At 37.1% G+C, this 27,854-nt stretch overlaps 2 protein-coding genes across 3 annotated transcripts in view; both read right to left on the reverse strand.

The window, feature by feature from the left end:
• LOC149538684 (uncharacterized) overlaps positions 1-27,854 on the reverse strand; it is a 99,755-nt gene that overhangs the window by 34,298 nt on the left and 37,603 nt on the right. For both annotated transcript variants that reach the window (XR_016356091.1, XM_089800019.1), the window contains exon 2: positions 11,428-11,670. Coding sequence is in view for 1 of the 2 variants with exons in the window: in XM_089800019.1 (XP_089656145.1) it covers positions 11,428-11,670 (243 nt within the window). In the remaining variant the exon portion in view is untranslated. The remainder of the gene's footprint in view (positions 1-11,427; positions 11,671-27,854) is intronic.
• LOC149538685 (uncharacterized) lies at positions 23,023-25,484 on the reverse strand. The gene is made up of 3 exons (XM_089800214.1): positions 24,161-25,484; positions 23,666-24,074; positions 23,023-23,564 (listed from the first exon to the last, which is right to left on the reverse strand). Exons 1-3 carry the CDS (start codon positions 25,454-25,456, stop codon positions 23,023-23,025), a joined length of 2,247 nt encoding a protein of 748 aa, XP_089656340.1. The 5' UTR covers positions 25,457-25,484.

The following is a 27,854-nucleotide window of genomic DNA, read 5'->3' on the forward strand; positions in this document are numbered from 1 at the left end:
AGAAAGGGGATTTTAAAACGGTTAAACTTTGGTAGGACCAAAAACCACTGAGGGAAAAAGCTTTTAAATTGCAAGAAATTCAAATTTTAAATTTTTTTAAAATCTTTTATTAAACAAGCCGAGAACCAAAACTTTAGAAAATTAAAATCTGTTTGTAAAATAAGGACAAGATTTAGTCAAGGAAACTTAGACATAGCATTTTAATAAAATAGGAAAATTACAAATAAAATTAATTTTATTGGAGTAAAACTCCTAAGATTTATTAAAATAATAAATAAATAAATTCCTAAACCTAGAATGAATCTGGGAAAGAAAGCTTTACTGACTGGAAGCTACAGACATTTGACAAATATATTAAAATATTAGAGAATTATTGTATAATGTTGCAATAAATTCACAGTCAAGACTGATGGGAGAATACAGTGACACCCTTGTGTCAACTTCTAACTCACATTGTAGACAAACCGATAGCTGCCCCTCTACATTTACTGTTATTCAGTGAAACAATAAAATGACCATCTTTGTAAACGCACATTTGATAGTCAATCATTCGTGCTGTTTGCCACATGTTCTATGTTGCAATAAATTCATGATCAAGAATGATGGCAGAATTCACTAAAAGCCTTATGTCAACTTCTCAGTCACGTTGCAGAAAAACATATAGCTGCACCTCTACATTTACTGTCATTAAGGGAAACAATATGATAACCATCTTTGTCCATGCAACATTTAGTAGTCAATCATTCATTTGCTTGCCACATGCTCTGCCCAAGTATACTGTGTTATGTTTTAAAAGTTAAATGTATGTGACAGCAACATTAGAATGACATTTCACAATTTTCATCTTTAAAAAACAGAACCCAACAAAAACTTGTCTCCCTCTTTGCATGTCATTCTTGGAATTGCATCTACATCAATGCATGTTGCTTAACAATTGCTATGTCTCCATTGTCCAACACAATTGTTAGCTCAATCTTTTTCTCCTCACCTTCTTCAAATATATTAGTACATCATTTTCACCATCTTGGGTTGGCCAAACACCGGTAATATTTTACTGGAACTTTTCAACTCGTTATCTTAATATATGATACAACTCCATCATCAAAGAAGCATCTATAATTACCACAATCCTAGTAATGATTGACAATTCTTTTGCAATCTGATGTCACTAAAAGCATCCATCATTTGCCCCCACTTCTTAATGCTACCTACATGGGAGAAAGCCTTAATACAGCCACTCCCGACTTTTGCCTTTCCCATCTATTTGCTAGCTAATACTGCTATTCATGTAGTCATCATTGATGAATGTGGTTATTTTGGAACCAAAATGAAAATTCCATCCACTTCTGTTCAAACAAGATATTTGAGCTAACAGGTTTACCAAACATTTCTGATCAATTAGAACATGCTGTTCCCCTATGATACGCATGGTTGCACTATTAACACATTGAATATCTCATCACTTTTTTATGGTACTGTATGTCAACAAGGAAGAAGTGAGATACAGTCATACAGCACCTTATAACCAGTTTGAAAACACGCCCCTCTCAAAGGGATTCATAAACTTCCAGAAGAACTACAATGACAATGCAGCTGTAAACCAAAAGAAAACCACTGGAGCACATGGTGCAAGATTCATATCAAAGCTGGAGATGACTTTGCTCTTAAGAAGTCAGACCTAACAAGGAGGTGTCATCCATATCAACTCCAATTAGTTGGAGAGTCTTGGGAATCTACAGTGAATGCAGGAAATACTAAGAAGGTGGTCTGTTATATTAAGCAATATAAATTTGTAAAGCTTCATATATGACCGGGTCCATGTCCTTTGTATCAGCTGTATACAGATGTATGGTTTGACACTCTAGCTGGCTTCAGTTGAACAGAAATACTAATGATCTCATCCATATTTCGTACAGCCCCATGGCTGATCTGAAAGTTGATATTTTGTATATCTGTTTTCAAACTATCTTCAAAATAAAATAATAAAATAGTAAATGAATTAATTTTTGTTTGATGTTTTATTTTATTTCCTCCTAACCTTACAGGATTCCCAAGTTTTGTATTTTAAATGGTAAATCCATTTTGCATGGTAATGTTTGATTTCTATCTTTTGGTTTTTTAATCAAAAGGACGTGCATCACCATTTTTAGTAATGCAAAATATCAGGATTCATACATTTATGCTAGTTTCTCTTTCCTAATTATCCTCATCAACCATAACGTAGTATGTGGCATCTATTTATAGGTTCCCAGGTTGTGTTTGGGTACTGACCTTCACAAACCTCATTATATCTTACCATTGGGTACAAGGCTCTTTCTACTCATCAATGGTGTACTTTTTGCCTCTATCAACTAAACTTCTTTTAAGTTTGTCAACAGCCAATGGTTCCTTTGTATACCATCTAGCAAACAAAACTGTTTAGTTAATTATCGACAGAATTGTAAGTCATCCATTACCTTCATGCATTTTAAGGTTCAACAATTGCTTGATGGTAAACAAGACCTATGATCAGCATGCAGCAACCAGAGTGACATTTTAAACTATCGCACTTCTTTTTCCTAGAATAGATTCTAATGATGCAGTCAACTCCCATCCCTTTTGGTATGTTAAGATAAGATAGGATAAACTATTAAAGTCCAACAAGAGACCACAAATGGGCCTAATGGACTCAAGATACAAACAGAGGCCAGAGGCAGCAGGACCACCAAACAATGTCCAAGAAAAAAGAAACAAATAGAGCAAGAAGTAAACAAAGAGAAACAACACTAAATAAGAGACTATGAGGCCATGAAACAACTAGCAGTTCTTTGTCGTCAAAAAGTAGCCCGGAACTGAAGGATAGCTATGTGTGTGCGGAGAAGTCCGAGCACATCGTCAGAGAGAGGAGAACTATTGACGCTGATGGTATATGTGCATATGATCTCTGTGCGGCCTCAGAGATTTGGTCAAAGTAATAGTGGACGGGACCTTAGCCCGCTTTCTTCCTCTAAGAGAGGTAACAGGAGTGAAGAAGGAAGTGATAAGTTGGTGAAGGGAAGCAGACCCAAAAAGGGATAACTCCTGAAGAGTGAGATCTTGAAGACGGAAGGCCTCCTAGAGATCGAGTGCAAGGCACCGCCGATCATCGTACCTGAAGGAGGAGATGCACTCTCAAAATAAACAATGAATCTCGTAGTGGATTAGGCAATAAAATAGAAGATGGATCTCAATCTCAATCACACCCATGTCACAACACTGACAAATCCACTCATCTTTGTTGTTCTAGAGATTTGCCTGGATTCAGAGCCAAGAGCAACTTTCAAAGAGCCTAACTGGACACGTAAGGCTTGAGGCCACCGCCAGAAAGAGAAGTAAGATCAAGCGATGATGCCATCCTGAATGTCAATAAAGTGCTCTGCATAATGAGCCATATGAGTGCGGAGGCCCCTTAGCGGAGCAACCCAAGTCACGTAAATAAGTCTCCTATAGATGTCCATCTTGGTAATCTCATTCAGCTTCTCCTATGGGGGAAGGAGATGAGCAATAGCGTCCAAGGAGTATTGAAAGGGAGGAAGGCGATAAATATCAATACCCACACAACTAAGGAAACTCAAGACTTGAGCATACCAACATCTAGCACGGCCAGTGAGGTAAGAAGCCGCAATCGAAGCTAAGGAACAATAGGCCAAGTAGGAATAACGATATCTGTCATCAACAGAGTTCGCAAATCCCCTAAGTCTATGACGTAACCAAACCAAATCAAAGATCGTGCAAAGTCTAAAGGTATGAGCACCGACCTCGGCCAAGATGATGCTAGTAGGAGTGCTCGGCTGACAACGGATGACGAGACGAAGAGGAGTTTGCACCCTCTCCACCGAAGCCCAATCAATGGCTAATAAGGAGGGCCACCAAATAGTCGAGCCATAAAGGAGAATAGGTCCATCCCAGGAGTCTAAGATAGACATCTTAGACGTGGTATCCTGAAAATGGTGTCTGAAGCATTGCTTCTCAAGCAAAGCAAGTGAACCAAGCCCCTTGTTGACCGGCGGCATCATGGCCAATCTCAGACTGAAATGTGACACAGAAAACCTAATGCCCAAGTAGGTGTAACTAGAAGTCATCTCAATCTTGGTCCCTATGAAGAAGTGGAGATGTGAGGTTTTCAAGTTGTTGAAAACCATCACCTGGGTCCTGCCCAAGTTAACCACCAACTGTCGAGAATCACACGAGGCCAGAGCATCCAAAAGACGTTGTAACCGCTCAGGGGAGGAGGACAGCAGCACAACATAGTTAGCAAAGAGAAGGATGGAAATCAAGACTTGATGAAGATAACAAATGTCCTCGGGCTGCAAGAATATCCTCTGATAAGTCTCAAACTCATCAATGTAAATACTAAGCAGTGTAGGAGCAGCCTTGCTTGACCCCAATAAAACTTTGAATGAAATCGGACAAGCCCAGAGGAGTCCTGAGATGACCAACAACCCTCTCGTAAAATTTCATGATGGCCACAAGCAAAACCTTAGAAACCCCAATATCTCTGACCCACTGAAATAACACTGAGGGAGGTCATTATAAATAAAGGAGGGAGGTTTATTGTAAATAATCATCTTTTGGCAAGGCAAGAAAATTTTGTCAATTTGTATATGCACTCTAAGACTTGTGCTTGGATGTAAATCTAAATTGCTATTGATAAAAGAGGCAACTTGTTTGCAAACTTTGTGTTGATTCAAGGTGTTATGTGATGACATTTTTTGTATATTGATTTTGAGTTTTGGACCTTTGATCAAGAGGGATTTGAATTTAATTGTGCAAAGTTGCTTATTACGTTTAGAGCCAATTTGAAATTTTGAAGACTTTGTGCTGCAGGGGGACAAATTGTAATTGATAGTAGTCACTGTAATCACTTAGATTTGAAGACTTTGGGCTTCAATTGTAAGTGTTTTTATTGAATTTGAGAGTATCCAGTAAGAGACTTTGTGCCTTACTGGCTATTCTATTTGAGTCTTTATTCGAGATGAATGTAGAAGACTTTGGGTTCCTGTTTTTGTTTCAAAAAATATAAAAAGCAAACTGCTGCCCCTAGTGTTGTTCTTACATCAATTTCAAGGTCACCGGTATTATCGTAGCAATAAGGCACTTTTTGTTAAGTTGGAAAGTTAGAGTTATAGGCAAATCATTCCAAAAAGAGAGGAATTGATCAAGAGAACCATCCTTTTTGTAATTTCAATTAAATTTCTATTGAAGCCACCTACAATAAGAAGGAAGCCTTCACTATTATTGAGAGGAGAGAGAGAAATCTCATGAGATATTGTCTAAAGCCACAATTTTGTAAGTCGTAGTCAGTGATGTACAAAATTTTTAGCCAACAAGTCCCCTAAGATAACCAAGCTCCCCAAAACGGAGAATCTATCAATCCAATCGCTGTGGTCACTAAAAGGGTCACCCTCAGAACCATGAACCGCATACGAAGTAGCCAGTGGGAAATAACAAACAGCAATGAAAAGGTCTCTATCCATTCTTCCCCTAATATGGACCCACCTGAATCTGGCAAGGTTGTCGAAGTGTATAAGAGTGGTCATGCTAATGAGGCTATCACGGATGAGGCAGGCGACCCCACCCAAGCCCTCGACTCCCCCAAAAAACCTAACCTGATAATGATGAACCAAAAGCCACTTAGAACCAGGAATATCGGGAAGAGGACTCTCCTGTGTCTCAGACTCTCAATAACAAGTATGATATCCTTCGTACGAATGACATCTATAAATAGACCAGGCAAGGACCAAAGCGTATGATTACTATTCCAACAGTGAACAATCAATGAGTAACTGGACCCCCCACCTTGTCCAAACCCAATGTGTCATTTGGCTTGGGAAGCCGACCTAGATTCCCAACCAAGTAGAGGACTATCTCTGATAACCGCCTTAAGCTTGCAGATAACTGCCTATTTGCCCTCAAAGCGGGCTGCAGCAACTAAAGTGCGAGCATGTTTGAGCTTAGTAACCTATGATTTGGTAAGATCCTCATCGAGATAGATTTTAGACGGCAGAGGGAAGAGTTTTCTACAAGACCTTAGAACTCACAACTTGTCTGATGCATTAAGAAATCTGATAAAAAGTGTGGAGTCATACCCGATCCATGTTGTATCAATGCAAACCTCAGCGAGCTCTAGCTGGTCACGAAGGAAGGCATGCGCCTTATCAACTAGGTCAACAGTGGAAGATGGGAGGCCACAAACTTTCAGATTATGTTCCCTAGCCCGCCACACCCGTTCATCCAAAAACTTGGACTAAACAAGCTCAACACCTGCCACAGGAAGTGGTGGTTGTTGTTGCTTCTTGTTGCAGATTTTAGCCCATGATTTTAACTTCCTTTATATTGCTTTTCAATGCATTATGGCAGCTAAGGAGTTTGTCTTGCATCTCCTTATGTCTTTAATCTCAACAGCATGAATTGAGATCTCATCAAGATATTGTTTGATGCCTGAAGCCTCAGCATTGGTGGCAGAAACCTGAAGTTCGAGTGTTGTGTATTTATGCATGGGAGAAAGGAGAGATTCTCTGAGGAGTTTATTTTCCTCCTCCAATTCTGATAACCTGTCAGCAAAGTCCATTTGCAAAGATCCTTCAATCATTCTTTAGTGTTAAGTAATTTTCAGTTTTGGTGCGTCCTCCACACACCAAGAAACCAGTGCAAACGTGAAAAGCACACCCACAGCCAAGAGTAAGAACCAGACTGCGATCACAGAGCTGAAACAGAGCCTCTGATGGACAATGGACCCATGGAGCACGGCAGTGGTGTGGCAGCAGAAACCAAAGACCAACCCACTACACGGGGTCAGCATAGTCAGAGAAACTGAGCAGGAAAGAGACCTGCACAAACCCAGTCAAGGCCGATCACTGGTAAAACAAAGTCTAGCAACAAATAGCCACCCACCCAACCCACACTGAAGGAGCACACACGACAGGAGCAGAAACCAAACATGGGAGCACACAGCGGCCACAGAAGCGCACACAGGAAAACTATGAACTGGAGCAAAACAAACAAACTCCTGGCGGGGAGCAGCCACCACCTGTAGTAAACCAGAAGCGTCGGAAAAACAGGCCTGCAACACCCTAAAAATGTCACACAAAAACCACACCACAGGCAAGCAAGCCCGTCGAGCAGAAAGGAAGGTAAAAAGGCGCCAAACAGCAAAGACAAAGAAGAAACGACGGTTCCAAAACCCTACGAGCAAATGTGAGGAGCAGCAGACACATTGAGGGCAAACCTCGGAAACAAACACACGAAGCACACCTACAAACAACCATAATCATGGTCGCGAGGGTGGTTGTTTAGAGTGCTCGTGCAAGAGACATTGTCGGGAGAAAAACCACGCGCGAGCATCATTGTCAGGATTATGATATTGCTTTAGTTTTAACTTTTAACTTCTGATATTGTGCTCAATCTAATATTAGCTAATTGGATTGGCTTGTTATTTGATACTTAGATAATTTCTTAAGGTCCTTTCTGTTTTAGCTTTTTTTTTTAATGTATTTTAAAACTGGAATGTTGTTAAAATGTAAAATTAGATAATTTCTTACGGTCCTTTCTTTTTAACCTTTTTTGTTTTTTTTTTATGTATTTTAAAACTGGAATGTTGTTTAAATGCAAACTCTATGGACAATTATAATGAAACTATTGTTTTTGTGCAGTTTCAATGGGAAATTGTGCCAACATCCTTTTTTATACAACTTATTTAATTTAGACTGTGTGTCACAAACGACTTTCTTAATTTATTAATTGGCTCCCATGCCTATCCTCACTCTTAGTTCCAAATGTTCTATTGCACTACTTGCTTTCCATACAAACTTAAAAAGATGCACATTTTCTTTTTCTTTAAAGAAATTCTAAATAACCACAGTGTTGCCAGCAATTACCAGTCTAATAATGTTTATCAATACTGCATTTTTTATGAATTGTAGTGATCGTGGATATAATTGAAGCTCTGCTTTTCTAATCATCCTTGGAATAGTAAGCAATTGACTTACTGTGTTTGATTTTCATAATATATTTTTCTAAAATTATCTCATGAAATGTGTGAAACTCTAATCACTTATTATGCTCATGGGGAAATAAAGTCTAATTTTGATGTAACCATAGAAGAATTCAGCTGAATATTTGTGGTATAATTAGTCAATCCTTTGACTTCTAATTATTTTCTCAAATACTCTGGTGTCATCACAGAGATCTGCATCTTCCTTTCTTCAGTAGAAATTTCAAATTTGACTCTCCAATATGATTCCCTTTTTCTCAAATAATTACAGAAGACCCATCTCACGATATTCTTATGTGCCTTTGGTGTGCATTGTCATATCAATAGAATCTACCTGGTTGTCGCTTCAGAACTTATATATTCTCTTGCATGATCTCTGCATGCTTCTTTTAGGATAAATTCCACTTCTTCTATTGCATCTTCACAAAAACCATATAACCATCTAGACGATATTAAAATCCATGGATTCCTAGAAATGATCTTGATACAGAATTATGATTCTTTTTGTACTAGAACTCACTTCTGCTGAAAATTTTCAGCTGCACATGTATTCTTCAAACCCTTGAATCAATTTTGGCAATAATTCAATTTGAAATAAAACTAATCCACATACAATTCACTGACATCTAGAGAGGACTCCATAAATTCACATCCAAATTCTCCATGCGAAATTCCCTTATTCCTTCTGAATAAACTTATAAAGGGAATATCTGTCAAAAGACTTCCTACATCTTGAATGTGTCTTTAGCTTGCATTTCTATCTCTGAATCAATTTGTTTGGGAATCAAATCACTAACCAATCTCTGATGTCAGGTACTTAATTATAAAATTCCACCAAATTGTAGCAGCATTGGTGGCCTTACAAACTTCAAGGTTTATTGCATCTATGACAAGCAACTTCGAAAGCGTTAATGATTCAAGCTTCTCTATGCTTTTGTCATAGTCCTCTAGATCTTCATTTGCACTTGTACTGAACACAATCTAATCAAGGTCACAATATTCACAAACAATGTGCATCCTATGATTCCATACACAATAATTCTTCCAGGTCAGATGCTGAGAATCAAAAGAAAGCACTGTTGGGATTCCTATCATTTTGAGATGCACCACTAGACACTAGCTCAATGAAAAAAATTGAAGTGGAAAACTCTAGTTCAATGAAATCAATTGAGCTAGAACAAGACCAATTTATAAGAATGTTTGACACCACAAAAAACACTATATGGAAAAAATGAGTTAGGAGGAACTCTTAATGGTTTGAAAGATGTTACACCAGTACTATTTTTTGAGGAAACTATGGAAATAATGTCTATATGGTTAAACTTAAATGCTTAAATGCAAGGTTTTCATTGTGGCAACCCAAGTTAAAATCCCCATAGGGACATCTGGTGTGGAATTCTAATCTGTGACTCTTGGTCTTCCATAGTTAACTTCTAATGTAGATGCAATTTCTAAATAGTGACCCATGGTCTTCCATAGGTGAAGACAAGTTTGCTTTATTCTAATGAGCTTGTATTCATCTCTAACAAGTGCAAAATATTTGTAAATAGACTACAAAAACAATTGAAATCTAAGTTGTCTGTTTGGATTCAGGTTCAGATGTGGTTTTGAGATTTGGGCTCAAAATTCGTTCAAATCTTTTTTGAGGTAAGTTTGTATTTGTTTTGGGTTCGCCCATACAAATAAACATTTTTTTAAATATGTGTATGTGTACGTGTGTGTGTGTGCATGTGGGTGAATATATGTTTTACCTTTTTGGCCTTTTTAGTGTTCTATTTTATGGTTGGAGGGTTGAATTGACTAAAATAGACTTACAAAAAAAAATTTAAGTCAAAAAAATCCACTTTTTGGCCAAATTCAGCCTGGATCCTCCCACAGGTATGCATATTCACCATAAAAACAGCAAAATTTGTCCAGGTTCATCGGACAGAATTTGGGCAGACTTCGAAGGTCTGCAGCAGACTTTTACAAGAATATGATAAGAACCAGACTTCTGCAAGAACCTGAACAGACTTTGGGGTTGCCAAGGAAGAATTTGGTAACATAGATTGAAAAAGAGATTTCATCAATTCTCTAGCAAAACCAATTTACAGGATTGTTTACATGTCTATGAATACACAAAGAGAGAAAGTTACAATCAAATATACCTTCTCAATCAGAAGATATTAATTGATTCTCTCCCTGTCAAATCCAAGGCAACAAAAAAATTATTAAATCTATCATTTTCATAACCTTATTTTATATACAAAAATTATGGCAACTATAAGACTTGAGTAAAATTTCCAACATTTGGGAAACATTACAGAAGTGTTATAAACTTGACAAAAATCTCGACTCAAGGCCAACTTTGTTTTTTCCTAATAAGTGAAATCTTAGTGTGATGGATATTGATGTGATCACTGTAGGCATTAGAGGGCAGAAACTACCAGCAAACTGCAAACCATATCCCAGAGTCTCATTGTCAGCCTTGTTTCTCTAGCCAACAAATGCATACTACAGTCATTTTGTAATGTCATTAACCAGAATTGAGGAAACTGTTGTACATATGTCCACTCAGCCATCACACTCCAAGTTTTGCTGAGATGATACAATGGTGTATGCTTGCATGGACCAAACATCCAGGATAATTGGCTGTTGTACTTCTTTCGTTTGCAGCATCAAATACATTTGCTCTTCACCAAACAGCACATTAAATTATTTATTAAAGCTTTCTTTCCACAAATTTAAACAGCAAACCCTTCCCGCCTCACAGGCATTCACAGTCTCTTCAAAATGAATATGGCCCTGATGCCATATTATAGCTATATATTTCAGCAAGAACTACAAACAGGTGGTGAAACTACTTGGAAATATACATCTATATATAAGCCAGCACCTTGATAATAGTAAATATAAACAAAGACCGATTAACAATCAAGGACAGGTGTAGGCATTACAAGTCGCTTATTATTAACCTAACCTGAACAGAAAATAACAGCTACATCTAAGTTATCTACTAATTCGAACAAAAATTATAAAATAAATTTCGATGTTGGCTAATTCATTCTTATTCCACCTTCACCAAAAGATGTCCAATTATACTTTACACTACAATATAACAATGTGAATGTTTTTCCCAGTACATGATGCATACTGGACACATAAAAAGTGGGACTCTTTCCGGTCAAGTGCAGCTTTTGTCATATGACATATTGTGAAACTCTATGATGACATAAATGTGTAGCCCTTTCTCTCGTAGCTGCTGAACATTGAAAAACAGACCTCTCAGTTAAAATCAAAACTAGCAAACCAGCTTTTTGGAACTAAGGTCATGCAAAAAGGAAACATGTGCACTTGCAAACAATGAGCTCATTAAGATCTTGATTCTAAATTTCCAAGATATTAAAAACCATCTTAGTTTGAAAGACACAAGTTACCTTCTGGAACTCCGTCTTTTTTGGAATCTGTGCCTGTCAAACTGAGAAATAGTGATTCCTCAAAGTTATTGCTAGTTGAATTCTCTATTAAATATCTCAGAAAAACTGATGAGAGGCGTGTTGCATTTATGGCCTTTGCATAATCTGCACGTACCCCAGATGTTACAGTAACTGTCTCCTGAAGGCTCCATACAACGTGAATCAGAAGTTTGGTAAGATGCCTTGTGTATCTGTTATTTTGAGCTGTAAACATGCACAAAAACAGGGGAACCAGCATTAATCAGTCAATTTCACCAAAATAGAGCTTACTTGACAGCAGAGAGGGGTTGTAAGGCAGAAATAGGAAAAGACAAGACAGTATATGTAATATGTGAAAGAAAATAGGATAGAGAGCACACTTCAATTTTAATTTGTTCATTCATTTCCTTTCAATTCTCATTTAGTTGTATTACTAAGCTCCCTGTTTGACATGAAAAAGAGCACGTGGCTAGTTATATAGATTAATATTGAAAATATTGATATTTGCAAACATGCAACATTAAAAAATAGACTAAGCAGCCTGTTATAGTCAAGAACCGGCAACTTCCTTGAAAATTAATTTCTTAAGTTTATTGAATAAATTGAGAAAAAAAATCCAGCACAGATTCAAATTAGATGAACTAGTCACCTATTTCTCCATGTGACATACCTTTGCCAATCACTAAGAGTAAATTATTGAAATTATTCAGTTTATAGAAAAACAACTTACAAAAATACTAGACGTGCAAATTTCTAACAGCATAATAAAGGCAATAATACATTCACCTAATTGCATATTGTTTTGAAAGGATTAAAAAGTCTACATAATAGCTCCACAAGAAGAAATTTCAATTTCCTCCGAAGAAATGACAAACATTCCAAATAATTAAAAGCATATAGTAACACTTAGGTAATTTTAAGAATCATTGATTTGCTATGATAAATACAGCACCATCAATTTCAAAAACAACAGAAACAGATGAATAGTGCAGTTTCAAGCAGAAGGGAAATATATTAACAAATGTTCAACAAGGCTAGGAAACAATTAAGATACATGTATATAACTAATAAAACAAAATATCTGAAATCTTAACTATCACAATAAATTCCCGAACTGAAATTTTTCACGACACAAAATGTTTTGCACTTATTCAGCAAATTATTTGTTGATGTGTTATACGATAACTTGCAAAATATGAATGGAAGCTAAATAATACATTTAACTGATGAAATAAATAAAATGCAAATCATAAAAATAATACTCCTACCCAAAAATAGGCAAGAGCCTTTAACACAATGGTAAATTGTGAGCCTCTTAAATGGGAGGTCTTGGGTTCAAATCTACTCAAGATTAACACATAATCATAATAATTTAATCACAACAAGTAATAATTATTAACCTTGGCTTCGGCCTCTTATTGATAAAAGTAAAATATAATCCTACCCAAAAACATTCCTATGCCAGATTATTCAGAGGGCAAACATTGTTTTACTGTTATTCAATACAGTGTCTCTAGATATGTCATAAAGCTCCCTGCAATTTTATGAATGGAAACTACAAAAAAATTATGCAATTCAGAAACACTGCCTGCTATGTAAAACTTCAAAAGTACAAGATAGATAAGGCAGAGAAATCAGTTATGCCTTTGCAACATTGAATAACAATGTGCCAAAGAAAAAGAATGCTCATAAAAGCACTGCATTATTAAATTTTTAAAAACCAAAAAACAATCTTCCAAAAACCATGGTGGACAAATAAGAATTCCTACAATCAATAATGATGGTTTACACTCTTCAACTACACCATGGCTATTTTCCAATTTGCAGTTTTCCAACACAATTGGATTTTCCTTAAGATGACTGCTATGTACTTCTGGGATGTTAGATATGCATCTCACTTGGAAGGATCTTCCATATCATCGCCTGTGCAGGTCGCGTTCCACTTCCCTTCTACAAGTACACAATCAACACATCTACCATACTTTCTTACATAGGCATACATTGTATAGATTATACAGCTTAATACTATTGTTTCATAACCAACATTATAAGAATATGAAATCTTCTCAACCTACATATTAACATACAAAATATAAATCAAGGGAACTGTTGTGAGGTTTTGACACCATCGCCCCATTGCAAATGGGGACCCACCTTTTCTTGCCTTAGTGGCAGTCTTAGGTGTTTTAGGTGGTTTTAGAAGTCTTACTCAGTGACAATTTTGAGTCTCCATGCCTCAAATGAAGTTTGATTGAGGGTGAAAACAGTCAATCCCTTGTATTTGAATCTAGGGTTGAAAGGGCTTGACAGAACACAGAAATGATTAACTATGGAGCAGCAAAATAAGAAAAGAGTAAATCCTAAGGGCAGGGCATATTAGATTATTTTTAGTATTTTCAGTTCTTGCTATATTTAGTTCGTTATTCTAGAACCTTAGTTAATGGTCATTTAAGCTCTATTTTTGAGTTCTCTTAAACAGTTCTATCTTTAGATATCTTTATTCAGACAACTTTGCTTTTAAATTCATTCTTTTTTGTAAACTCTAAATATTTCAGTGTATTGTTAATACAATCAATTACAATTTTTTTATTTTCATGATATCATAGCGGGAGTCGGTCTAGATATATCTCCCTTATGGGAGGTTTTTAATAATTTTTTCCTAAGAAATTATCTCGTGTTTTGATATTTTTTCCTCAAATTATCTGGTGGGTTTCAATAAGTTTTTCGTCAAAAAATATGTTAGGCTTTCAAAAAAATTCCCTTTAAAAATTTTGTAGGCTCTAATACTGTTTCCAACAAAACATATTGTGGGTTTTAATAGTTTTTCCATTAAAAAATTTCACGTTTTCTAGCAGCTTTTTTTTGGCATAAAACCTATGCTCCACAAAGTTTCCAAGAAGGGAGCGTTTTAGGGGACGGGGACGTGTTTCCGCTACGAGGACGGGTCAAAGCCAAAATTTAGGGGATGGGACCTTAGAGGACGGCAATTAAAAACATAGGGGATTTTTTATATAGAGAGACAAAATTCAAGTATGCATATCATAACATTGATAAACCATTCACCATAGACATTTTAGAAGATCAATACATGGAAAATTATCAAATGACAAATACTAAGTACATCCATTATAACATATCACATACATACGTAGTAAAATCAAAATGCCTTAAGTCTCCAAGTATTATGCATGAAATCAGAATGGAATAAAGGAAAGTGCAACTAAAATAGTAAGTAGTAAATAGAAATACTAAATGCAATCTTTTCTCACTGCTGCTACTGATGTTGCTCTATGTTTTTTTGTCCCACTTAGCAAGTACATCATATCTTAAAATGAGTAGAAAAGTTAGTGTTTTAGTGTTTTAATGGACAAATAAGGTTTGCACATTTTTATTATGTCTTTAAGACAACTGCCATCCCCTGTATTGCTGGCCGTCCCAAAGTTTCTTGCCCAAAAATTTTGCCGTTTCGGGGATGTTTCCGAATTTGACAAAAGGGGAAAGCTTTGGGGATGGCAAAAATCCATGCCTGTTTCGTCCCTTGGACGGGTACGAGCCTAAAAGCATAGGGGACGCATCCTCGTGGAACTGTGCATAAAATCCTAAATCAAAAAATTGGATTTCAAGTTGTGGATTTTCTTGGATTTACAAATTTTTTCCATTAAAAAATAGTTTTAGGTTTTTAATAATTTTCCTCAATAAATTTATCCAGAGGGTTTGTAATTTTTTCATTAAAAATTAAGGAATGTCCTAGTTTGCGGTTTTGCAATTTGGGAAGATTCTCTGGTTTCTATTGAGTTTTACCACTTACCCTTAAAAACAATGTTTTGTGTGCTAGTGTGGTTATTCCCTATTGGCTACAACAGAAATCAATTAATTGGTTATTCCCTATTGGTTGGACTACTACTATGGTTATTCCCCTACACAAGGGTGGGGACATCAACAACCCCTCCAATTATCACATCATAATGGTAAGCCCTCTTTTAGGCACACTCTTTGGGAGTATGATAGAGTGTAGAATCAGCTGTTGGGCAGAAAAAGTGGAGAAAATAGCAAAGGGTCTGGCTGGTTTCAGATGAAAACACTTCAGCATTGACCATTCATCACTCTAAGGTATCTCATTTAAAGAGTGTGGGAAAAACAAGGGGAGGAGTCTTTTTGCTTCTTCGTGGATTTTAAGAAGGCTTTTGACGTCATCACTAGGGATAAACTTTGGCACGGAATGAAAGAATAGTAAGTCCCAAAAGAGTACAGGGTGGTTGTTTATAAGTTGTACGAATAGGTTCAAGCAAAAATCAGAACTAAAGAGGGCATGTTTGAATGTTTTGGGAGCAGCATTGGGGTCAAACAACGGTGCCCTTTGTTGCCTACTCTCTTCGGCCTCTACATTAATAAGTTGGAAGAGTGGTCAAACAAGGCTAATGGAGAAGGTGTGCAACTAGTAGGTTACATGATAAAATTACTTCTTTATGCTGATGACCTTATCCTTATTGCAAAAACTGCACAAGATTTGACAGAGCATTTAAAAAATCTAGAGTTCTTTTGCTCAACATAGGGATGATAGTTAATATTGCTAAGACTAAAGTTATGATTTTTCCTTTGAAAAATAAGAAACAACCACACACATTCATATTTGAGAGCAACTCGTTAGAAATAGTGTAGTACAAAAATCTTGGAATTGACTTCCATTATAGATTAAGTTGGGAGACATGCAGATCAAAAAGAATTGAAGGGGGGTGGAAGGCTTCTTACCTTCTTCAGAATAGATGCAAGAAAGCGGAACTATGGGATTGGAAAACTAGGAAGACCCTCTTTGGTCTTTTGGCAGTTCCGGTTATTCTTTATGGGTGTGAGGTTTGGGGGGGAAGCGTATCTACTATCGAATCATAAATGACAGCAAATAGAAAGAATCTAGAAACATCTCATTACTACTAACATCAATGTCAACTCAACGGTTCCTTACGAGATCCTTTTGGGGGAGGCGGGCATTTTCCCAATCAAGGCCTCAACAATTATCCGATTGTTAAGCCATTTTTAAAAAGTGGAAAATATGGATAAACATCGCTGGCCTAAATTGGTGGCTCGGGAGGAGCTAGAACATAGGAAAAAAACATGGAAGAAACAAAGTAACAAATGGAACATTAACCCTCAGGAGTGTCCAAACACTAATATAAAAATAAAGAAATGGGTGTTAGAGAAATTCAGAACTGCCATGTGGACAAATCTGGTAGGTAGGAAAAAAGCCTATTATGTCAAACAATTTAGTCACACATGGGAACACAGGGATAAAGAATATTTAGGAGCCACAGTTAAAGGAAAAGCCAAAATAATAATTGCTCGGTTAAGGACCAGCTCGCATCATTTATGATGTAAAACTGGTAGATGGAAGGTCCCTAAAGAAGGGTGGGAAAAGAGAATCTGTACTTTTTGCAGCAAAGGAGTGGTGGAGACGGAATGGCACTTTGCCAAACAGGGTGTTGCATATGAAGATATTCGCAGCAAGTACAAGGATAGCCTATAGGTGAGCAGCATGAAGGAACTTTTTGAAGAGGCAAGATTACAGAAGACAAATAGCTTCCTAATTCGGAAGCACAACAAAAGGAACAACCTAGAGAAATTACAGCAGCCTGCTTAACTGGCCTTTTGGTCTCTTATACTGGTGGTCTCATGGACGTTGTTAAAACCTTTCATTTCATTTCAACCTTTTTTTCCAAAAAAAAAAAAACAATATTTTGTATCTTCAAATCATGGTACCCTGCAGTCTAGTTTCGGGCATCCTACTCATTTGCAATAGTTTGAGGATTAGTAGATTTTTCCTCAAAATCGTGACAGTTATTCTTAGTGTGTATCTCTATTTTCAGGGAAAGACAACTCAGTTATCCAACATCAGGTTGGTTGTTTTGTGAATGCTTTCTAGTTTAGTGTTTTTGCATATTCTAGGAGGGTTTGTGACAGACTCATCTTAGTGGCATCTCGGTTGCAAAGTCAGTGGAAGACTCTTGTCCCTTGTTGCAAACCATTCTAAGAAGAGGAGAGCCTTCTATTTTTTTGGCTACTCTTAGTCATTGACATTCTACTAATCCAGGGAGGGTTTCAGTACTAATATTTTGGAGAGTAATAGATTATTTTTAGTATCCTAGGTTCTTGCTATATTTAGCTCGTTAGTCTAGAACCTTAGTTAATAGGCATATAAGCTCTATTTTTGAGTTCTCTCAATCAATTCTTTTAGATGTCTTTATTCAGAAAACTTTGCCTTCTAGTTCATGCTTTTATAGTGTTTGTAAACTCTATGTATATCAGTGTATTCTTAATACAATTAATTCTGATTATTAACAATTTTAGGGCAGAATCTGCCTGCCCTCTAGGATTCTTGATTGAAACTTGAAAAAAAGGGATTTACTGAATTAACAATACACACTCTTAAGTAGAGTTCACTAATGCTATATAAAGCTATAAGTAAAAAGAAAAGTTTTCTAAATAAAGACATCTAAAAATAGATTTGATTCAAAGAGTGAAGAAAAAAAGCCTAAATAACCATTAACTAAGGCTCTAAATAACAAGCTAAATATGGAAAGAACCTAGGATACTATAATATTCTAATATTAATCCTGGCCTACCCCTTATCTTCGCCCTCTACCATAATTCTCAATCCTGATCTACCTTCTATTTCTGCCTTGAGGAACAAGTCTTAGAGTCCTCAAAGGAGCAAATGGGCATGATATTGAGGTCAACTCTTGAGGAATTTGAAATCAGGTTGAGAAGGGTGAAAGACAAACAAGAATCAGACCTTCGAACTTCGTAAATCAGATCTGAATAACTGTCAATTCACCTTAGTGGCAAATTTGGGCACTTGATTGCATGTGAGAGGACGGGGAATGGTTGTGAACTTAATTGGATTTGAAGTGTAAAAACTATACAAAAATCCTCAGTTAGGGGCTGAATCTGCTCCCTACCTAGTATTCATTATCCTTGGATGCACCCAAGTTCTGCCCAGCTATGGAAGCTTATCTTCGCTTTAGGATACTAGCTCCTTTGTGGCTTTCGAATCTTGTGAAGGATGGCTATGGAGCGAAGGCACAAGAGTAACAAATGGAATCAGTCTTCAACCAAACTCAAGATATCCAAATCAAGCAAGTTCCTTGAAGGGTGGCAGATTCCGCCACCCTCCAAGGGCACTTGAAATCTATGTCATGCAAAATGCAAACAAATGAACATTAATGGGGATAAACCTAATGGTTAACATGAACAGCAATAGATAAAACTGGAAACATGGATTGGAAGAAATAAAACATGAGAAAATGATGAGTAACCAAGAATCCTAAATTCCTCTAGGCACACTGAATTCCATTATACATTTGAAACTTGGAACATGGTTCACTTTCTCCTAAAAGGAAAAGTAACTGGATGAGTGAAAGATCTGAGGTGATAGAACAACTTTTAGATGGCAATATGAGTTGGCGGAGAGTGGATGAGTCTGATGAAAATTCCTCAAAGCGCGTTGGAATTTCCCCAACCTTGTGGAATCCAGAATCCTCTCATCCCTCAAAAACCTAACTCTCGTCCTAAGAAAAGAAAATGCAATGTCAAGGCCTTGGAACCAAATGAAACAAAATGCAATAGAAACATGGGGATGCGTCCCCCCCTTTTACTCGATGTCCCGGAGACTTCAACACACCGGGGACAGGGGGCTCTGTTTCCCCATCCCAGCGGCGCCACCAAATTCCGCCACCTCCACCAAGGATGGGGGATATCCCAATGTTGACTATTTGCAGATTCGACTTTTATGTTTAATGTCCAATGTAACAATTCAATGCAATGTTCAAGTATTTACTCTTTTACATCTTTATATCTTATATTGCAATACATATTTTCATAACTAGCATTTTAAGTACCATATGCATATATATATATATACCCCCCTCTCATCCCTTGCCGCCATCCCCCCACCATCCCCAAATTAAGGCCCTGTCGTCCCCCCGTCCAGGAAACTTGTCCCCCCATTCCGTCGTCCCCCCATCCCCCAGGGCGATGTAACTATGGGTGGGCTTGAATTCATCTCAATTTGAGTGGAATGGAGATAAAGGTTTCATGAGGAATTCAAAATCTTCTTCGAGTGTTGATTTCTACCTCATAGATGAGGGCTTGAAGGGTGATCCATTTCCTCCCAAATAGCGAAATAGTTGATGGATGAACAATTTCAAGGGATTGAACAAGTTTTGAAGACAAACTAAGATGGCAGAAGATTGGGTCACATGAGAAATCCTCGAAGGGTGGTGGATTCTGCCACCCCAAGTGGAATCCTCTAATAGAATCCTCTAACACTCCCAAAATCTGCCTTGCATATACGGTGGTGGAAACAAGAACAAAGCGCTCCAATATGCTCAATGAACCCAAAATGAAGAAAAGGGGCAGAGAATGATAGAATGTTGACATGAGGAGTAAAAACAGAGTTTGAAGAAAAAAACAAAGAATTCCTTGAGGGATGGCAGAAGGATAAATTACCCTCATGCAATGCAGATTTTGGAACATGAATGCAACTTAAGATCAATACTATCTCTTGCTCAAGATGGTCTACAAGGCTGAGAATAAATTAAATTCAAATGATTTTCATTGGTTGATCTAAATTAAGTTGGCCGATCTTGGGAGAGGTGCCTCTTCAAGAGCATGTCACCAATATAAAAGCGGGAACATCCAAACCAATTTCACATCAATTCAAGGCAATTTGAACTCTGCTTATAGACAGCAATTTATATCCTTAAAGAGCAGCAATGTTTGAGGTTGCAGGATCACCTCCAGGCAGCAACTTGTTTCCAACTCATGGAGTGCCATGAGAATAGGCAGATCAACACAAGGATCAAATCCCATTAGAAGGCAGCAATTCTAGGCAAGTGGAGCATTTTTTTCTCAAGAAATCAGAGATGAGGTGGTGAAGAAAGTGAAATCTGGGCATATTGCTCCTTAAAATCTTACTTATTTCCATATTTTGGCATTATTTTATCTCAAGGTTTGCAAGAAAGTGGAGGGATCTAGCTTCTAACTTGAAATATCCATGATTACTCCATTCTTGTTTAATGAAATGTAAATTTTTCATGAATTTTTCAGATTTTATACATGTTTATGATTGTCATTTCATGAGCTTAGTGCTCTTTCTCTTCTGTCTTGCAAGGTAAGTTGTTTTAGGAAAGCTTGGAGGATGAGGAGATATTCAGTACAAGAAGGGATGATATGACAACACTTAAAGTTCAAGTTTGAGGACTCCAATTAGAAGGAAAATTCAACATAAGATTATCAAAAGGCAAATTCAAGCCAAGTTTACAAACTCAAGATGCAAGTTCAAGACATGATAACAAGAAAGTTTCAAACTAAAGATGGAGAAAGATTGAGAGAAAGTGATTTGGTAATATGCCATTACTATGGAAGGTTTGATAATGTCGAGTATCAAGAGATATTTTCCCTTTACCAAAAGAATGATCAAGTCTACAAGATGACGATCATAAGGTGGCACCTAGTTGTCTTCTACAATAAGGAAATTGCAGTTAACATGTGTACGATTTTCCTATTGGCTCTGAAAAGCATTGTAATGTTTTTTATTGGCCCACAAGGTGGTGTCTTCATGTAATTGATTAATAAGGTGACGGCCCTACTTAGGGTTTGTAAAGAATAATATTAATCTTGGTCCTTGATCTTGAAGCAATCTTGGCCTTTCATTGTGTTGGTGTAAATAAGTATTTACTATTTACACTTTACTTAGGTTTACTTAGGTTAATGCATTTTCATATTAGTTGTCATGTAGACACCTAGGAGTTTGCATATTCATATGAGTTGTCATGTTGACAACACAATAGTTTGCACTCCAATTGAGCACATGTTGTCTACATCTCTATATGAGATACACCTTTACATTCTTATCCTCTCATTGTTGCACGTACATTCATGCACAATGGAGGATAATCCACTATTAGTGGACATGTGCTTAGTTGTTTCTTATCTCTTTGCATGACTCCTACTCATCTTGATTGCCTTTATATACAAGGCTCTTCTATGATGTATTCATCTAATTATCCGATATCCAATCATCTGATATCCATTCTCATTTGATCATATATTGTCTCTCTTGTGCTATCTCTTAAGCTTCTAGATCTTGGCATTTCATTCTTGCCTTAGGATAATTCTTACATGGTATCATAGCTATACCATATTCTTACATGGTATCAGAGCCATAGGAGTTTCATTGCATAGCCATTGGAGAGATTTTATTTTTGCAGGTCAAGATTGGAGCTTGCTAGTGTAAATCACATGTTGGCATCACATTCAAAAGGTCATAAAACCCCTAAATCGACTCTTGTTTCATCAAAATTGGACATCTAAGGTGAAATCTAAAGTCATTTTATTTTTGGAGTTGCGAGAACAGCGATTCAGAAAAAATAATTACAAAGATGATTTTCAAAGAGCGATATCTCCCTCCTACGGACTCCTTTTTACGAGCAATTTTTTTTTGTTTTGGGGTAGAATTTCATAATCTACACATTGCTGCAAGTTGTTTGCAATCACTATTCTTGGTTTTTTTGAAAATCGCAAATCCCGATTTTTGCAACTTCAAAGGCTTCGTTCGGGCTCATATGAACACATATTTAGGTGCTATTTTTTTTTAAAGTGCATGATTTTCTATCTACTTTCCAGATCTGATATTAGTTTGGAGTAATTTTGAGTAGACACAATATTTTCAAAATTTGGTCATTTTTTGTCTATTTTGGCACTTGTAATTAATTTAGATCCTTGAAAGATCTTGTGTCTTATCTTGTTGAGTCTGATATAGCTTCGTATTTGTTGTTGTAACCATCAAAATTAGAAACCCACTTTGGTTCATTTTGACAAGTAGCAGTTGTACACACACTAAGTATAAAGTGCCAAAATCATCCATTTTGGGGGGGGGGGTTCTTTGATTGAGTGATTTAGGGGGTGTGTCTTGAGTGTTTGCACTTCTCTTTCTCTTGTGTTCATTTATTTTTCATCATGGGTTCTCCTAGGTTTCCACTTCTAACTCTACATAATTATGCTACATGGAAAATTAGAACATGGAGTAAAATGATGGAAAAAGGTTTAATTGATTATGTTGATGTAACCATAGTTTAAAAATTCGGTATCGGCAATATCTCGGCTGACCCAAAAATTGTGAAAATATCGGAATCGGCAAAAACTCGGCAAAGTATTCGGCAATAAATCGGCACTTTTATCGAACATTTGAAAATATAAAATTTCTTAAAATATTTTTAAAAATGCATACATACACACTACATTTGTAGAACTGTGAACATATAATGATTTGAGATATTGAGATATCTACCATATATGAAGCAAAGTTCTAAGTTAAACAATAATTCATAATTTCATAGCAATTAAAACTTAGTAGATTAACATAGTAATAGAATCATAAACCAAAAAACAAGTATAATTGTATAACATCAAAATATAAATAAGTTCAATACATATAGCAATCAAACTCCATGAAAGTTCGAAATAACAACTTCTGAATACATATTAAGTTCAAGTTTTAGTATCAATGAAAACTAAAAGTAGCAATCATAAATTGAGTCTACGAGTAAAACTCAAAAAAGATCGTTGCTGCTGGGTGAGTGGTGTTGAAGTAGTTGCTGTAGCAACATCTTCAACAGGTGCCTCACACTCCACAGAAGCCTCTGATGGATGACCAAGCTCAGGTTCCACCTCATGTGCTGCCACATCTGCATCCCAGTCATTTGCTTCCATCTCAAACTCAGCTAACTGCTCATCTGTCAATAAAGGTTCACCCACATCCTCATCTGCACCCTCACCATCAGGAGGAGCAATCCAATCTGCTGAATATGGATCAATGTCATCCAAGTCTAGTGCTGCATATGAAGCTTGCCCTTTCACCTTCTTCTCGTGCAAGAGAAGGTTGTACTTCACATAGACCAAGTCATTTAGGCGTTTTTGAGTCAACCTATTACGTTTCTTTGTGTGTATGTTTTGAAAAGTACTCCAATTTCTCTCACAGCCAGAAGCACTACAAGGCTGCGATAAAATTCGGATGGCAACTTGTCGAAGATTAGGTGTTGTGGCACCATAATCTTCCCACCACAGATCTGCAAGGTTTAAAAAAATATTTATGATGCGGTAAAACTTCCAATAAACTTCACGAGTGAAATAAATGGTATTATAAAAGTAAACGCAAGTTCTTTTTTACCTGGCTGCAAAGTGTATCTCCTACGCTTGCAATCAGGAGAAGAAAATAATGGCCCCTCTTCCCTCTTGTAGCTCTGCAACTCATCAAGTATGATGTCTCGGAGGTTCGTATCAGCAACCAATCTTCGAATACATGTGTCCAAGCCAATTTGAACCTCTGCATCTGCTTTAAAAGTGTTGGAAAAATAGTACTTGGGGTTCAAGTAGTAGGCAGCAGCATGAATGTGTTGGTGGAGTTGTCGGTTCCACCTACGATCAATGATGTTCCATACGGATCTATACTTTGTCTCATTTGACCTATACAAGTGCTGAATGGCCTCTTTTGCGCTATCCATAGCCTCATATAGAAACCCCATGGGGTTCTTATCCCCATCCACAATTCGTAGAACCTTCACCAACGGCTCTGATACCTGGACATAATAAAACATACAAAATCAGCCAACGAAAATATTTCAAAATTAAATTCTAAATCATCAATTAAGATTTGAAAACTTACTTTGAGGGTCTCCTCCATTAGCTTTTCAAAGCTACTATCAAACACAATCCTCACAATCTTCTCTGCTTCAGGCTTCTTGGCATAAGGACTCTCTAACCATTTCTTATCAAGAAACATGCGCCTAAGGTCTAACAATGTCTCTGATATGCTTTGCAAATATAGAAAATTAGTAGCAAAGCGTGTGACCCCTGCTCGTACAAGATCCTTACCACTAGTGTGCTTTCTCATAAGACTCAAGACCCATGTATGATTGTAGATGTACTTCACAATATTCCTTCCATCTTCAACCACCTTCTCCACCCAGCTCAATTTCCCTAGATCCTCAAGAAGCAAGTCGAGACAATGGGCAACACAAGGGCTCCAAAACAATGTGGGATGTCTCTCCATCAGAAGTCTACCGGCTGCCACATACGCAGCTGCATTATCAGTCACAATCTGGATGACATTAGCCACTCCCACTTCTATTACCACCTCATCCAACATGTTACACAAATTTTCTGCATTTTTCACTTGATCAGAGGCATCAACTGATTTTAGAAATACCAACTGCCCCCCTGAAGCAACTAGAAAGTTGATGAGTGTCCTATTCCTGCCATCAGTCCACCCATCAGAGATAACAGTGCAACCTTTCTGTTCCCAAACTCTTCTTTGCTCTTCCACAAGCTGATGAATGTTTCTTACTTCGTCATCTAACAACGGCCCACTCACCTCATAGGGAGTTGAGGACTTGAACCCCTTACCAGACAAAGAAATAGAAGTTACCACTTGATCCCAATATGGATTGCATAAAGCATTGAAGGAAAGATCATTCCGCACCCAAAATCTCATAATTGCCACTTTTGTCTTTTCGTGCATCTCTTTGTTCCATGCAGTACCTAGTAAGCTAGGTTGAGCACCAGGAGTGTTACGTGGAACCCAATAATCTGCTAAAGACCCACTCACACTTCCCGATCCCCGTATCCGAGGCCCAATAGAAAAAGAACTTTCTCCACCTGTTTGTGATCCTGTAGAACTAAAAGTCCCCATTGGGGCTGCCATGGCCTCGAATATCCTCTTTTTTGCTGCCTTACTTTGTGCATATTGTTGAAGGCTTGCCATAGCCTCTCTTGTAGCCTCTTCTGGACACACTAGACACGGTGTAATATCATTGCATGGAATCTTTGCAAGATGATATTTCAATCGGCTGATTCCAGAAGTCATGCATTTAGAGCAATGGATACACTGGATATCTCCTTTGTTTGCTCCTGGGATACCATGTTTCCATAAAGGGTCCTTTGCTCTGCCACCACCAGTCATCTTGTTTCAGTGACACACACAAGTCCACTGTACAAGAACGAAAAATCAGATTACATTCCAAAGTAAAAATCATCACGCAGAGTTACATTACCTTCTACAAGATAACAAGTTATAACACATCTAAATCAATTTATTACAAATTAAAACTTTAAAAATTATATTATGTTACTGAATGCCAATTACTATTAAAGATCCTTATTAGGCATAACTGCGGTTAAGCTAAGACAGTAAATATAATGGAAAATTCAAATGCGTGAGGAGAAACTCTCATTGTCAGACTATAAAATTATAAGGACTCTATATTAACCCACAGATTGGCATTCTCTTTCATTGAGCTTTTTCTAAATGTTGAGCACTTTTTTGGAAAAATTCAGAAGTTTCTCAAGGTTGAAAGGAAATGTGTGCAAAGAACAATGGTTGGAAATTGGAATAATCAAGTGAAAGGTGGGTCAGATGGTTGAGGATGGCCTCTTCTAAATTGATGTCACTGTGGTTCTTATGAGAATCTTTCAAGTAAGTGATTGGATAAGCTAAGAATTATTCATTAAAATAGGTTTCTCAGAGTTAAGGGAAATGTGTGCAAAGCACAATGGTAGGAATGATCAAATGAGGTGGCCAGGTTGTAAAAGGTTATCTCTGCTGAATTAATGCTGTGGTGGTTCCTATTTTGAGCATCTTATGATTTTTTAGATAAATTATGAATTGTGCAAAACAACTAAAAGTTAAGAATAGAGTTGCAAACAAATTTAATTTATTTAAAGATCTGTCATTTGGTTGGCCAATGAATCCCTTAATGCAATCGTTTAATCACTATGATCAAGTCCAACAATGTGCTAATTGAAATGAGAAAACTCAGATGTGGAAATTAATAAATCACGCCTACAAGTGCCAAAAGATTGTAGCAGTCATGTTAAGCAATAGCTAACACATGATCATGAACAAATAAGTAGTGAAGGAATGGATGATATAGAAGTCAGCATGAGCAAAGAACACAAGAAAGGAAATGAATAGTATTATGTGTTCTTAGTAGTAGAATGCTTTTCTCATAGATCAGAATTAAAGATTGCTCAAAGTCAAACAACGATTTTACATTTTAGAGAAGTTGGAGTTCAGAGAGTAGCACTTCAAAAAGGAAACCTCAGCGTCAATTTTAATGCGTGATCTTTGCCTATCCTAAAGTCAAAGAAGTTTAATGTATTAACTTACAACTACAGACTGAAAATGGCAGTTTTGCAGAGAGCCCTCAGTGGCCAAATGAAAATCGCAGGCAAAAGCGAATGGAAAAATCGCATGAAGAACGACTTCGCCGCCGAATGGTAACTTTTACCCTATTTCGCGAGTGGAAATCCGACTTAAACAAAGTAAAAACCCTAAAAATTTCTGACGACTTTCCATCCTCCACTGGCGACGACTTTTTCAATGTTTTTTGGGCTGCGTTATTTACGTTTTCGCGCGGTTTATTTAGTAGAAATCGCCACGATTTTTTCCATTAAATCGGTGCCGATATATGGGCTGATATATTCGGTGTCACTTGTAACCCGCGAAATACTGCGAAATACCGCGATATCGGCGGTATTTCGCCGTTTTTTTAAACTATGGATGTAACCATGGTTGCACCATTTGATCCCGATAAACTAAATGAATGGAATCATAACACTAAGGTTGCTATTGGTACTTTGAAGAAGTATGTACATGAAGATCTTATCTTCCATCTTGATAATTGCAAAACAGTAAAGGAAGCACGGGATAAGTTTGCTAGCTTGTATGCAAAAGTAGACAAAGCTAAGGGTTTTGAACTTGATGAAAATCTCATTTCATTAGATCCAAAGGAGTTTGACACAATTCAAGACTATATCACCAAGGCACATGAGCTAAGGTCAATGGCATAGGATTGTGGAATTACCATAGAGGATGAAAAATTGATCTATAATTTGATGAGAAAACTTCCTCCAGATTATGCATCATTTGTTTTGAGCTTCAACACTCATAAGTTGACCTTAGGTTCTTCCTACTCCATGCCTTCATTTGATTCCTTCACAGAGATGTTGATGGTAGAACAATCAAATTAGATGAGCATGAGGATTCTCAAGTCTTCAAAGTCCAAAGCATTGGTGGCTAGTAAAGGGAATCAAGGAAAAGGGTCTAACAAGAAGTAGAAATCATGGCAACAAAATTCACAAGAGAAAGAACACTCAACCTCCTCACCACAAGACAACTCCAACAACAAGGGAAAATCATCCAAGAAGGAGTTGCTTACTTGTGCATATTGCAAGAAGAATGGACATGAAGAACATCATTGTTATAAGGAGATAGATGAACTCAAGAATCTTCTTAAGAAGAATCAAATCAGTCTACCTTCAAGAAAGACTACTTCACCCTCTTCTTTAGATTCAGATTA

The sequence above is a fragment of the Cupressus sempervirens genome, chromosome 9 (assembly GCF_028749045.1).
Source record: "Cupressus sempervirens isolate cs-2001-9-10 chromosome 9, ASM2874904v1, whole genome shotgun sequence".
NCBI classification, from domain to species: Eukaryota; Viridiplantae; Streptophyta; class Pinopsida; order Cupressales; family Cupressaceae; genus Cupressus; species Cupressus sempervirens.

Coding starts and splice junctions, on each gene's coding strand:
- LOC149538685 (XM_089800214.1), bottom strand. CDS start 25,456: ATGACTGGTGGTGGCAGAGCAAAGGACCCTTTATGGAAACATGGTATC. Junction 24,075..24,160: donor TAATGGAGGAGACCCTCAAA/GTAAGTTTTCAA, acceptor TATTATGTCCAG/GTATCAGAGCCGTTGGTGAA. Junction 23,565..23,665: donor GAGATACACTTTGCAGCCAG/GTAAAAAAGAAC, acceptor TAAACCTTGCAG/ATCTGTGGTGGGAAGATTAT.